The following is a 14,019-nucleotide window of genomic DNA, read 5'->3' on the forward strand; positions in this document are numbered from 1 at the left end:
ATGTTGAACGAATATTGAAACGCATATCGTACGTATTGCACGAAACGTATTGCACGTAATATATTCTGAAATTTCACGAGTAATATAGAGAAACACGATTGTCGTATTTGTAATTATATTATGCGGCAAATTTTAAGGTTACGTTATACGTGCAATTTTGAACGAACCTTAATACGTGTGTTAATGTACGTATTAAATAAAACTGTGGTGATTATACTGGGCAATTTTTTAAGCAAATTCCAAATGAAACTTCGTTATCACTGTAGTGGAACGTGACTGTCATCGTTAGATTGGTACTCGAAACGAATCTGAAAACGTTACATAGAAAATACAGAATATTTAATATACAGGGTGGTTGGTAACTGGTGGTACAAGCGGAAAGGGATGATTCTACGCGAAAAAAGAAGTGGAAAATACAGAATAAAAATTTTTCGTTCGAGGCTTTGTTTTCGAGAAAATCGACTTTGAATTTTCGCTCGGTACGCGTGCGGTACGTTATAACGGATCTCACTGTAGATCGTTGTCTCGATGGAAAAATTAAAAAAAAAAAAATTAACCACCAATTACCAACCACCCTGTATAAACTACGTCACAGATTCGATGGAATCTTCAACTCATTTGCAAGTTTCGAAGGATACGTCCGCTTTTTTAACACTTTCAGAAAATCCCTTCTTTACCCTCGGGCCAATTCTCGCTGCCAAATGGATTGTTTTTTAAAGTTCCAGTGGTCAGATTATCTTTAATTCATCCGGTCTCCTAACCGTTTTATATTCGTTGTCCGATGTAATTTTAATCCCCAGTTCTCGGTTATTTAAATTTCCTGAAACAAGTTTGCCTCGAAAGGGTCTAAAGGACGAAATAATCTCCCACGACTCAACTTGTCTTTACAGGATTTGGCGATCCTTATCCGCTTGAAGATTTTCGAAATACTTAACAAAGGAGAATACCAGCGTTGCTTTCGTTTGAGATGTTAGAATTAATAATATTATAAGTACTAATTGCCTTCGTACAATTTCATCATCTTTATCGACTCTAAGTTCATTGAAATATATAAATATATTTAATCCTTTAAGCACGCGCACCTTTTCGTAGCTTACTATCGCAAAAAGGTAAAACAAAAAAAAAAAAACAAAAATGGTGAGAAAAATACAATATTATTATCATTATAACGCGTGTCAATTAGTTGACTGAAATTTGGTTAACAGTGAGATACATAAATACGTGAGCGTATAACACGAATACGAATATTTATCTGGTAGAAAAGAAAATGACAGCGTGAACAGAAAATTAGAATTATTTACGTGGTGTATAAAATTATAATATGAAATAATCGTAAAACGGATCCGTCGTTAATTTCCACCTATGAAATTTCCTGAAAACCATAATATCGCTGTTAGGACGACAGCCGTGATTTACGAAATTTTTGATTCCGTGGTCTATGGACGACAGTAGAATTTAAAAGGTCAATGAATTAAATATCATCGTTTAAATTCGCCACGTGAAATATTTCTTCGCGACGTTGTAAATCCAAAAGTCGAAGTAACCTACGATACAACTTGCTTTATAGGATTCTATGATTTTTATTAGACCGACGGTACTTGATACATGTGTTGCAAAAATACATCGATTCTATAAATTTACCATTCGGAATGATTATTCGCGAGGCTGTAAATTTGATGTCGGAGAAATTTCCTACCCTTCATCTGCATGAAATTCTACTCATAGTATACCAGCGTTGGAATTTCATGTTTCTACGCTATGGGAATTTATTAAAAATCGCATCTTAAGAGCACCGTTTCATTTTCGTTTCGTGTTTTCACTCGGGGAAAAATGGGAAATCGATAAGAAACTCGTGTAAGCAACTTCCTCGTTTTCTTCCTCCTCGGTGCCCTTTGAGAACAGTTGAAAAACAACATTTGCAGAATTATGGTTTGACGGGTGTGACAACGCGACATCAGTCCAGCCAAATCGTAAATAATATATTTTTTGATTAAAATTGAATAAACTACCAACAGCTAGAAATTCATGTCGCTTTATGTAATCTTATAGATTGTCAAATACGAAGTTGTTGATAATTTACAGATTCGGTCGAATCGCAGTTCGTAGTTGGAATTTCTGCTGAATTTTCTGCTCGTATCTCCGTGACCATCTTTTGGATAATCTCCAAGCTTTTTCTTTTCAAAATTCAAGCTCTTCCTCTTTAAACTATTTACACGGCCATTACGGTATTTATTTATTGCAAAATCAACTAACGACTCTTGATTATTGTTGCATAAATAACATCGTGACGTAAACATTGTTACATAAATGGACACAAGTATAATACGATGTAGAAAATATTTTTATAAGGTGTTTAAACTTGCTTTATGGTCTCGCTTATGCGTTGTAAGCGACGTTAAATTGATTAAGCTGATTAAAATTCCACTTCTTTTTTTTTATATATATATATATATCTCCATTGTAAAGTCAGGAATATTAGATTTTAGAAATCTACTAAAATTACGTATCACGTTACCTTTTTTAAACCACTGCAAATTTTTGACGAATTCAACGTTTTACCACAAAAATCTTTGCATAAAACTTGTTAAAGTAACGTTTACAAGGACCGACGATAAGTTTAAAATTCGATACGAGATACGAAGCTGTTTCAGTCTATAAACTTCAAAACGATATTTATTTGGTAGCGATAATTGACCCAAATGTATAAAGCTACTTTATTACGTAATAATTCTAATGGTTTTACTTGGAGCATCGCATCCATATTCACGGACCAAGCGTTATATTTATTTTCATTTTTATTTACGCTTTAATTTAACGAAAAAGGTGAAGGTAGTTTCTTTTTTCCTTACTTTTAGCAGCAACGTATAATTTGAACGAAATATACAGGGTGGTTGATAACTGGTGGTACAAGCGAAAAGGGGGTGATTCTACGCGAAAAAAGAAGCCGAAAATATAGAATAAAAATTTTTCGTTCGAGGCTTTGTTTTCGAGAAAATCGACTTTGAATTTTGGCTCGGTACGCCTGCACCTTATCGCGTCTCGTTATAACGGATCTCACTGTAGGTCGTTGTTTCGATGGAAAAATTAAACAAAAAAAATTAAAACAAAAATTTTATTCTATATTTTCGACTTCTTTTTTCGCGTAGAATCACCCCCTTTCCGCTTGTACCACCAGTTACCAACCACCCTGTATACGCGCTGAACAGTGGCATTGGCAAACAGACAGTAACATTCAAGGACATCGGAAATTTGATCGATCTTAACGAATTCGTAATTTTCACGAATATAAATAAATTCCACGTTTCGCTTTCACCTACAGCATTTTTATTTACTCGTCCGAAATAATGTTACTTTGTTTGGTTCGTCGATCGTATCACAGCGCTGCAACGTCGGGACGACGATAACGTTCGATCAATTTGATTAGCAAATTAATAAATATCCGAACGTAAAAACGTACCTGCAAGCATCGGGAATATCGTTGAAAACATTTAACGTCGAATGGTTGTTCGTGACTCGGTAAATGGTATAAAACAAAAAAAAAATATTTAACAGCTCGAATTTACCGAACAATTATATTTGTCGTATCAAACAATTCCATTTGATTCCCATTCGAAGTACACAATTTGTCGTTTCTCGCGAAAAATCTATTTATCGATTGAAATTAATTTAATAATTTATTTAACGTAACGTTTAATATACACGTTCGCGTGGATTATTTTCCATGTTACACGTACGACAACGACAACGACAAGCGTATAAATAGAAAATCGGCCAATTAACGCGTTTCCACGGCGAGTTATGCGAAATTAATCGACATCGATACGAATTTCCAGTAAATTCAAATTCTGTCGATGCATCGAATCATACGGTGGCATCGTCATCGCGCGGATTAAACATATTAGAGGCATCGATCATCGTATCGCAACTGAAACACTCTGTAATAATTCAATTGTCATTTTAAATTTCAGCGGCAGGGCACACGTTCGAACCAACCGGTACGCGCTAGTTAGATCAATATCGCGTCCCTCCAAGTAAATCATAGAGAACAGCATGCGAAAACACGCGACATAAACTGGAAATCCTCGAATTTATTCGGGGCCGCTCGCCTAAAGCGAAATTATTAACAGCGTTATAAACCTCATGAAATATCGTTCAGGCGAATATATCGGTGGGCGATTCGTCCTACGTTTCTGTTTTCTGGCCAAGTTGTTGCACCATGCAAAACCAGTGTCGCTATTTGAAAACGAGAGTCTAACGTTCTAGAACATGTTAAAGGAGTATTTCCATTAAAGGCAGTCGATCTTTCGACCCGCGAGAGAAATTATTGAAAAATTTCAGAAGGCAAAAAGAGTAATTTGCGAGGCTTTGAAATTTCCGATATCGCTTACGATAAATTTGAATAATCCGTTCTTTCTGTATCGTTCGTTTTATAATTTGGTTACTCGCGTTTCCACGTAGAAAAACATTTTCCCCATATTATACTAATACCTTTATATTCATAATCGGCATATATCCGAGCTTTTTTGTCGCGTATTTCCAAAAAGAAAAAAACAATCTTCTCTCCGCGAGATTGAGCGCGCAAAGATTGAAAAGTAAAGGCGAAAGTTTAATCCGAAGCAGATATAAATAGAAATCGATCGATATCTGGAATTTTAAGGAACTTTAGACTGCTGATAGACGAGCGAAAAGCGTGAAAATTATAGCGCGCTGATTACGCGTCGAAAATCAGCAACACGTGTACTCCACGAGTTTATGAATTTCGAAAGCAATTGAACGATTCTTTCTGAAGAAATATCGTATGGATAAAAACAAGAATAGAATATCATATCGTTTATCTGTAAGTGAAGTATTATTGGAAAGAAAGCTTGGGGAACTATCGTGGAAATTGCTGAAAAATTAGAAATTAAATTAGAAACGAGCAATTTAGCAAGGATATTTTGAAAACTTTGAACTTTAAGGGTATAAAATAAGGAAAGGTCAGGCTTTCCAAGCCACCAAATGGAAATACTCCCTTAAGCACCGATCTTTCGCTAACACGATAACGCATCGAACGATTTTGCATCCGCAATGGCGCACGTGCACCCATCGGGCTAACCTTAATGCACGTGTTCCAGACCCAAGACATTGCACAGCTACGTTATGTGCTCGCTGTATGCTCGTGATGGTGCTGAACGTGCTTTTCATAAAAAAAAAAAAGGAAAAAGATGAAATAAGAATAAAAAAAAAAGGTAAGGGGCAGCTAATCGAACGTGTAACGAGGCTGTCGTTGCATTGAATGCGTAAGTGTGCGGGTGCGTAGAGATTGTTCTTGCGTGACCGTACGATCGTGCTAGCCACTACAATATACAGCTTCACGGGCGTTTGGAAACTACACCTAAAATAAACATTACATATTTTATAAATAATATATTTGTTCGCGTTGAAATCTCTGAGGTGCGCGGAATCGATCGGAAGAGCGTGACGTTGCTCTCGGAAGTTTCTCTAGATTTTTAGTAATATCTAGGGATTTTAAGTTTAACCATTTCTAGTATTTTTCGTATATCCCATTGTTTCAATCGTATTTGAATTTAAATCGACCATTCGATATCAACGTGTTTCTTTTTCTTTGTGAAATATTGGATAAGCGAAATGCTATTGTATAGCGATGTACATATCTCGCGGTAAATGTTTATTACATCGATCGATATTTGCCTATCGGCTGGGGAAAACGAGAACGTATTGTTTAAAAATGGCCACTCGTTGAGTGAGACGAGCGAACTCGTTGCGGAAGTTTAATAATTACACACGTACGGGGAAGAGTAAATATATCTGCTACTATGAACTACTGTGAACTCACGCTCACTAGTAAGAACCGTTTCTAGACTTTTATCACGTGCCTTGGTTTTACGCACTGCTATTCGCAACCAGAGGTAGCTCTTCCCTTTGTCGACGCAACGAAGATACTTCGATCTGCTCGTATTATATTTAGCCGAATAAAGTAAAGATTCGTTTGATTTGATAAAACAAAGACCAGCTTTGATCGACAAATCAATTGGCAACAACTAACAAGCATCGAGACACGAACCGCGTAGAAATCCGATCGATCGCGACTTTAAATTTTGTTAATTTTTTTAATCTCAATTTAAACAAATACACGATCGATGTTCGATTCCGGAACAAGAAGTAACTTACTTCCACAAGTTGGTTTATCATAAGATAAGACTAAAATAATACGAACAACGATATAGAGTTGTAAGATGAAATTAAAAAATAACATTTGTAACACGATGATCGTGTTTTCTTTTTTCCTCTGTAATTTTCAATTTACGAAGTTTATCGATGTGGCTTCCGATTTATGTTACGAAGAAACTGTAACAACTGAACGGAAATGTTGAAGAGAATTTCTGCCTAGACATTCTGTTGCTCCTTGAACCTATCAATTTATAACTCGCCGATTAAAAACAGACAAACGCGTACGTTTCGAAGATACCAAGGGAAAGACAAACTAAGATTTCCTCGACGTTACACCAACGTTATTTTCCAAGAATCGTGTTATTGCGTGGCTGTAGCTTTCACGACCAAATATATCTACCTACCGCGGCTCAAAAGTCTTAGGACATCTTTTATTCTTAGCACAACTTCGTTATCCGATTTCAATTACAAACTTTAATTTGCACGCGCAATTTATTAAAATTCTTAGTAAAATACCTTTATTCCATTTTTAACTTAATTCCAATTACTTATTTACGATTATATAATTAATTGTATTAATTACTCGATTCTTTCTCCGTTTACAAGCAAACGTGATAAAATCTACCAAAACCTTCGAGCTGGCGTGTACATCCGATCAATTCTTTGCGATTGAAAAATCTTCGTCGCATCTTTGTAGATTCCACTGAAACCGCAGCATTTCGAATCGACCAGAAAAAAATGACGAATATTTATACGAAGGAAAACGACGCAAGAAACGACGTCCGTACGATTCCATCGTCGTGACGGTGAAGTACAAAGGACTAGCGACACGGTACGCGTGACGCACAAAGGGACGTTTGTTGGCGGCGCGCGTCGCGTCGCGTCGGTCAAGTTTCACGTCCGACTACGCATCCAATGAAACCGCAGCCGAAGAAACATGCCGTACATGGAACACGCCGTACGTGCGCTCGCTTTTTACCCGATCTAAAAGCTTCGCTGAAGCTGGATGGCGCGGCGGCTGGGAATACGGTGCTGCGCGGCGCGGCGTGGCGCGGCGCGGCGCGGCGGCAAGCCGAAAAGTATGTATACTACGCGTACATACGTAACACGTAGCCGGTGCAGAAGTCGATAAACGATTCAAAATAGCTGCTACGTAAACCAGGGTGAGGAAAGAGAAAGATAGAGAGACAGTGGTAGTAGATCGGGCTGCTTAATTAGCTCCGGGATGGATTTGGAGCTGCGGGAAGAGAAGAGGCTCGTTGGTGTACCTAAAGCACGAGAACAGCAAGCAGTGTGGAGAATCGAGAGCGAGGTGAAAGTGGGCAGAACGGATGGGGCGCAGCGTTTCCCGCGAAAATATACATATTGGAAAGCGTACGGGCCGCGGAAGTCTCGAAGCAGAACTGGATCTTTCAAATAAACTTCATCTCTCTCAACGGCCGTTTGCTATTGTTCGGTGGTTGAATGACCAGAACACAGAGGACGACAGGAACAGCGCCAGGGAAAATAAATGGGATTGGAATATACGTACGCGGCTGGAGTAAGAGCGAACCGCGAGAGAAAAACAGGAGAAGGGGAAAACTCTCTGGCCGATGTTCTGCGGTGAATAACAAGTTGGGAGACGGCAGGCGACATCACGCAGATCTCGTACAATTGTAATAACAACGAGTATAGGAGTTGTACGGAGATATCGTTTCATCGTGTTAATTAAATTCTCGAGATGGAGAGCGGAAGCCTAGGAGAGACGTAGACAGATCTATAGAGATAGACAACCAGATGGGAAGGTGAAAGGGATGGAAGAAGCGGAATGAGGATGTTTGGGGATGTGTGTGTCAGAGCGATGGCAGATATCGAGACCAAGAGGAGAGAGGAGAGAGAACATCGATCTTCTTTTCGTGCACTGAAAGAAAGGAAGAATCTTGAAATAAAGTTTCGAAAGTACGCCGCGTTCTCAGACACGAAGAAGGAAAGACAATCGAGCTCGACACTTTGTGCGAAGTATATAATATAATAAATGTATAAGTATGTAGGTACACATATATAGTAATTTTCATAGTAAAAGTTAAGATCGTTCACATTCGTGTCGTACGTTCCAAGCTGCGTACGTTGCAAACGACATATATGTACACAATGGCCGGATACTGCGGTAACCGCAGCGTCGGGTTATGACACGAGTATACAAAAAACGACGGTACACGACAGATTAGAGACGCAGAGACGGGTAAAATACCGTTTCGAAATAGCTTCTGTGCCGCTCTGTGCTTCAAGAGGTCCTCGTTCTTTATTAATCTTCCGTTCATTGGATCAGTTTGAACGTGCATTCGCAGTCCCGTCCATAAGTCACTCGGATTACTTGTTTATTTTCAAACGTAATTATCGTTGAACGCTTGCGTCGCCTAATAAATATCGGACCACGTTCGCGGCAAATTTAACGAGCAATCGAAATAGCATCCGTGATTAAAGTCTCTCAAAAATTTCGATCCTTTTCGATGGAATAAAAATTACGTACGTAACGTTCCGGTATCACGCCGTATGGCATAGCAACAACAACGAGAATCGATTAATACATTTTTAGGAAGAACGCTGAATTTACGATAAAACGTTGCAAGTATAGCACGAAACGTTTCTATGTGTATCGCGTTATGAGTGACCGGTGATTTATGGACGGTTAGGTAGATAACTGTAGCATCCGTTGAATGTTCATTATCTTTTTATTACTTTCGAAATTCGAAATAGTATTTTATTCACCTCTGGACAAGGTGGCATGCTCTATGCTTGGTACACACTATAAATACATTTGTACACTCGTACCGTGATCAAGAACAAACAGAGAGATAAATATATACATATGCACGTGACGTATGCATGTATATACATATATGCACACATGGATGCACGCCTATGCATATTATGTGATTTATATAGATTTAGATATGTATATAGATATATTATGCATAGCACATTGTTCTCTACTAGAGCTTACTAAATGCGTGATCGAACCGAGTACTCGTCCGAGAGTAACCTGCAACAGCGAAACAATAGCCTGTCACTGCCCCCTAAGGTGGTCATGTACTTACGTCTAATGTCTAGCTTTCTTTTCTATCTTTTTCTTGTCATTTTCTATCTTGTTCTTTTTGCTTATGGGACAAAGAGAGGGGGAAAAAATAGAACGATCGATCTTTTGATCGATCTTCGCTTTTCCTGTCTCCGCTAGGCTGGTATCGCTACTATTGAAACAAAAGTCAAAGATATTTCGTTAAGTCGATTACGTACTAAATGAGAGATTCACTGACGACTCGATGAAAGTTGATTTTAACGCAATTTATTTCACTCGGACACGATTTTCCTTTTTAAAAAGAGATTCTGTAATAAAATATTATTCTGTGATATTATTCTACAATGTATATTATTTTCTACATGGCAGGATACTTTATACAGAGCGGCGAGACAAGGTCGAAAAACTTCGTCTTATTCAATGGTTAAAGCCACGTGTCGAACGTAGATTGAAATATCAAGTATCGAATATTATCAGCATTTTTCTACGAATGGTATGCCATCTATTCGAATTCTAATCGAATTAGCGATATTATCATGCAACGATACTCTGCTACGATATTTTCTCGCTATATGGAAATGTTTAGCTAGAAACGACCATCGAGATCGACCTTATTTTAGCTGTATTATCGAATAAAAATAAATTTCTTATCCAAACAGGAATTTATTTGTGTAGGTAATGCGCCATTTAGAAAAATGCGTTCAATTATCGACTGTAAAAGTGGCGATACGTTAAGAGCCTTTCGTCTGTATCGATCGAAGTCGAACTTAATCCTATCCGATTATAACCGAATAAAAGTAGCTTTTAGTCGAATCAAACAGAAATTTATTCGCATAGTACCGTGCCTATCGCTCGTCGCTTGAAAATGAAAGTGTGAAATATCGTCCTTCGCTACTGTTTCTATAATTTTGGAATTAATTACTCTAATAAATTATCCCGATAGGTATTTAGAATAACTCGTTACAAACAACGAATAATTATTATCAGAAAGAGTGGAAGAACCGCGAAAGATTCATTTAAATAACCATCTCGCATAAATATTCATGGAAAAAGAATTTGAATAAAGCTCAACTCCGTTTCCGATAAATTAACGCGGGAGACCAGAGTTATTCGTCATTTCGATTGATTGTCACATTTTGTATTCATAATTCGGCTGCAGAATGACAGACAGATTATTCGAGCGGTTAAACGGTATGCGTTGCTTTTACTAAATAACTGTTTGCTACATAAATCGTTGTTCTTACTATTTATCGCTACTCTGACGTAACTTTACACCTAAAATACAGCATAATCGTAGCAAACGAATCGAACTGAATATGTCTAATTAAAAATAAAAAAAGAAAGCTTATAGGAGAAAATTTTGCAATATTCAACGACATCTTTTACTTCACATATACGCGGTATTATTATTCCCACTATCGTGTTAATAATTTTCAGATAATTACTCTTGTGCCACAGGATGATAGATCTTGTTAAGCAGCAGACAATTTCCCTGTACTTCTTCCTAAATTGACTCGCAACACAGATACAACCTGACCCAGTTGCTGCTATCTCCCTACAGAGCATATCATTGTCAAGTTTCTGCTACGCCGACATAACCTAGTCACCTGGTCTTCGATAGAACATAAATATTCTTTCAACTTGTACGAAGATTAATTTCGCTGATCGATCGAAACACGTATTTAAAACAACGATGATATTTTTCCATCGTAATAATAATTAAACAGAAGTAAAGGTTCTCGATCAAAGGATAACCACGACCATAACCTTGCCATTATTCACCACTCTGTATAAAGCAGTAGTTGTAACGCGAAAAATGGCCCGATATAAAAACCGTTTAAACACGGGAGTGAAACGCGCGAAAGCGGTTATAAAACATTTAACTGTAACCTCGACGAGCGCGTGTGTTGAGGTCCGTTTTAAATAGTTTGCCCGTTCATTAGCAATTCCCCCTGTTTCTCGTCCAGCCACCGACATATACGTATCGTATGTACGAATAAATGAATCCCGCTTTTATGGCTCGGGGACATGCACGAAATATAATACGAGCCGAAAATTTCTCTCTTTTTCGATCGGCAAATTCTCCAATCTGCATTCTCGTCGTCCGGATTTTAACGAATCGAAAATCTTTCGTTCTAAACTACGTGATTCCTATGGATATACTATATATCGGAAAATACGTCTATGAATAGGAATCAAGTTGAAAAGTAGAGGGAGAGGGGCGGAGACACAGAGAAGAAGGGTGAAGAAAGAAGAGTACAAGGTGATTCGTGAATGCGTGGTGTCCGTTCTTCAGGCTGAGCGTGCACATGGAAATAAACAGAGAACGTCGTACGAACGTGACGATGTATTCTACGTATCTTAGTTTTCCAGTTGAGGATTATTCGAACTATGTTGTAAGTGTTTGCCTCTGGTATTATCGTTGGACCATGTCGAATCTCGGTTACGCGAAATCTCCGCGATACATTTACTCGCTAGCCTGTACGCTGAGATTGTAAATAACGCAGAGTGAAATAAAAGAGAAAAATATTTGCCTCGGCACGCGCAACCGTACATGTTTTATCATCGACCGTATATAACATACAATAGCGAAGAAAAGGAAATTTAAAATTGATACGCTATGAATTTTAATAACTTTTGTATTAAAAACGTTTGACTGTATTGGTAACAGACATCTATTCCATGCTATATATCGTGCTGATTCGTTTACGTTACTTAGACGCGAATCCATTTTGGAAAATTACGTCGACCTCACGCGCCTCTTAGCTTATAAACTTTTTTTCGTCCGCCGCTGTAGCCGAAACGACGTTTCTCGTGACCTAAAGCTGACGAGCAATACCGATCGATTTGAATCGAGTAGAACTTCGGTCGGTCGATATCCTACGCACTCGTGCAGGTTCATTATTATTCCGAAGGCGGAAAAATAAAAATTCGAAACTTTATATAGATGAAGTAAAAATTGGCTGTGCGCGTGTGTGTACAGGCAACGATAAAGCGCGCAGTATGCACACGCATTGAGATACGAAGCAGACGTTTTGAACATTTTATTCGATCATCCGTAACTGGAAAATTAAAATACTTGGGATGTACGTTCACACGATGCTTTTTTATTTATTTATTTATTTATTTTAATGCTGCCAATTTTCATCCTCACTTAAAGCATGGACGTGTATTTACAAATCACCCTGTATATATATCGTGTGAGAGAAGAGGTGCGGAAAGAACGAGCGAAGAAAGAAATCGCAGCGGAGAGAGAACTTCAATTTACTCGAAGCGATACCTTGCCACGACAACTCGAGCTATATGTATATCGCCATGCATCTTCAGCATACTGCGTGAAAACGAACCGTACTGAAATATTCTTTTAGAAAGAGGATGCACTCACGTATATACGTACGCGTCCGTTGTCCGTATCAAGCTTTTCAGCACATCCTTTCTTTTTTCTTTTTCTTTCTCATTTAATGGAACTATCAGACGGCGAAAGCTTCAGTGCTAAGGGCATGCGAAGAAAAGTATCTTGTATGTTTTTCCTAAATCCAAAATTGACTTTGGCCGAAAATCACATGGCGAAATAATATCCAGATGGAGAGAATGCTTCCAAATAAACGCGAGTATCCAAATCATTTTTTGCGCAAATCTTTCGTGGATGTACCGTATTCGTTGCACGAAACACTTTGAAACACGTCGTTCTATGTATTATCGCGTTGGCAATTAGATGGTATTGACAAAATCCGTGATCACTCAGTTGCCAACCCGATATATCAAACGTATTTTATATTAAAATCTGCTACATGTTCGTGCACATCGTACGTACGATATCATTTTCATTGACATCGTAACGAGACTGGATGATCGTGATCGTATAAAAGAAGATATTTATCGCAAACATGAAACTTGAAAGCGATCTAAAAATTTACACGTTGCACGTAAATGTGCTACATATCGCGTCCATATATTACGTGTTTTATTTCCGCAATTTCATCGACGTTGCAACGAAACGCAACTTTCATGGTGATACTGGTGAAATCTCATACCAATCTGAAAATCTGCATAGAAGTTACAAGATATTTACTGCAGATTTATACTTGGTAAAAAGATTCGTATATAAAACGAACGACAGTCCGAAACGCTTAATTAGCGTCGAAGATGACTACGCTAGATACCACGGCTTCGTATCATCGTCTATATCGTCGGCTTCTATGCATTTTCAAATTTCAAATTCGTTCAACGTAGTCGCGATAATTATGGTACGCGTGATCGCGGTGCTACGTTAAATTTTCAAAGTGTTACATAACGCACAGGTACTATATTTATAAAATGATCGCACGAACATTGGAATACCTTGACGAACCGCTATACATACGTTTCAGCGTGCATTTTAGAAAAGAGTAACGTTGACCCTTAGCACTGGAAGATCGCCGACGCGAGTTTCCGTGAAGTGCCATGTGAAAATCATCAAGCGAATGGATATCGGTAACGTAAAGCCGAAAATAAATGAGCGTGAAGAGGTGGATGTAAAATATCTGATAACGAACGATGTCGGCTATGTAACACGGAAGCGCGGGATTCTTCGCGAGAACCTCGTGATTCGCTATAAAGTAGGGCACACACCGGTCACGGAAATTCCCTAACTATACGCGACGCTGTTTAAACCGGGAATAAAACAAGGTCGAAGAAAAATATTCGCAAAGTGGTCGACGTTCATCGATCGCTTTGCGTCTCTCAGTCAAACTTTACGGAACTGTCATCGGCGTCGTAGAAACTGGTCGAGGAATAGGATATTTCGAATCGAA

The 14,019-nt window shown here is 38.3% G+C and overlaps 1 protein-coding gene across 1 annotated transcript in view; it reads right to left on the minus strand.

The window, feature by feature from the left end:
- LOC117231425 (voltage-dependent T-type calcium channel subunit alpha-1G) overlaps positions 1-14,019 on the minus strand; it is a 108,515-nt gene that overhangs the window by 57,317 nt on the left and 37,179 nt on the right. The window contains 1 exon segment of the mRNA XM_033489861.1: positions 9,155-9,193. Coding sequence (XP_033345752.1) covers positions 9,155-9,193 — 39 coding nt within the window.

The sequence above is a fragment of the Bombus vosnesenskii genome, unplaced genomic scaffold, assembly GCF_011952255.1.
Source record: "Bombus vosnesenskii isolate JDL3184/JDL3185 unplaced genomic scaffold, Bvos_JDL3184-5_v1.1 scf7180000013272, whole genome shotgun sequence".
NCBI classification, from domain to species: domain Eukaryota; kingdom Metazoa; phylum Arthropoda; class Insecta; order Hymenoptera; family Apidae; genus Bombus; species Bombus vosnesenskii.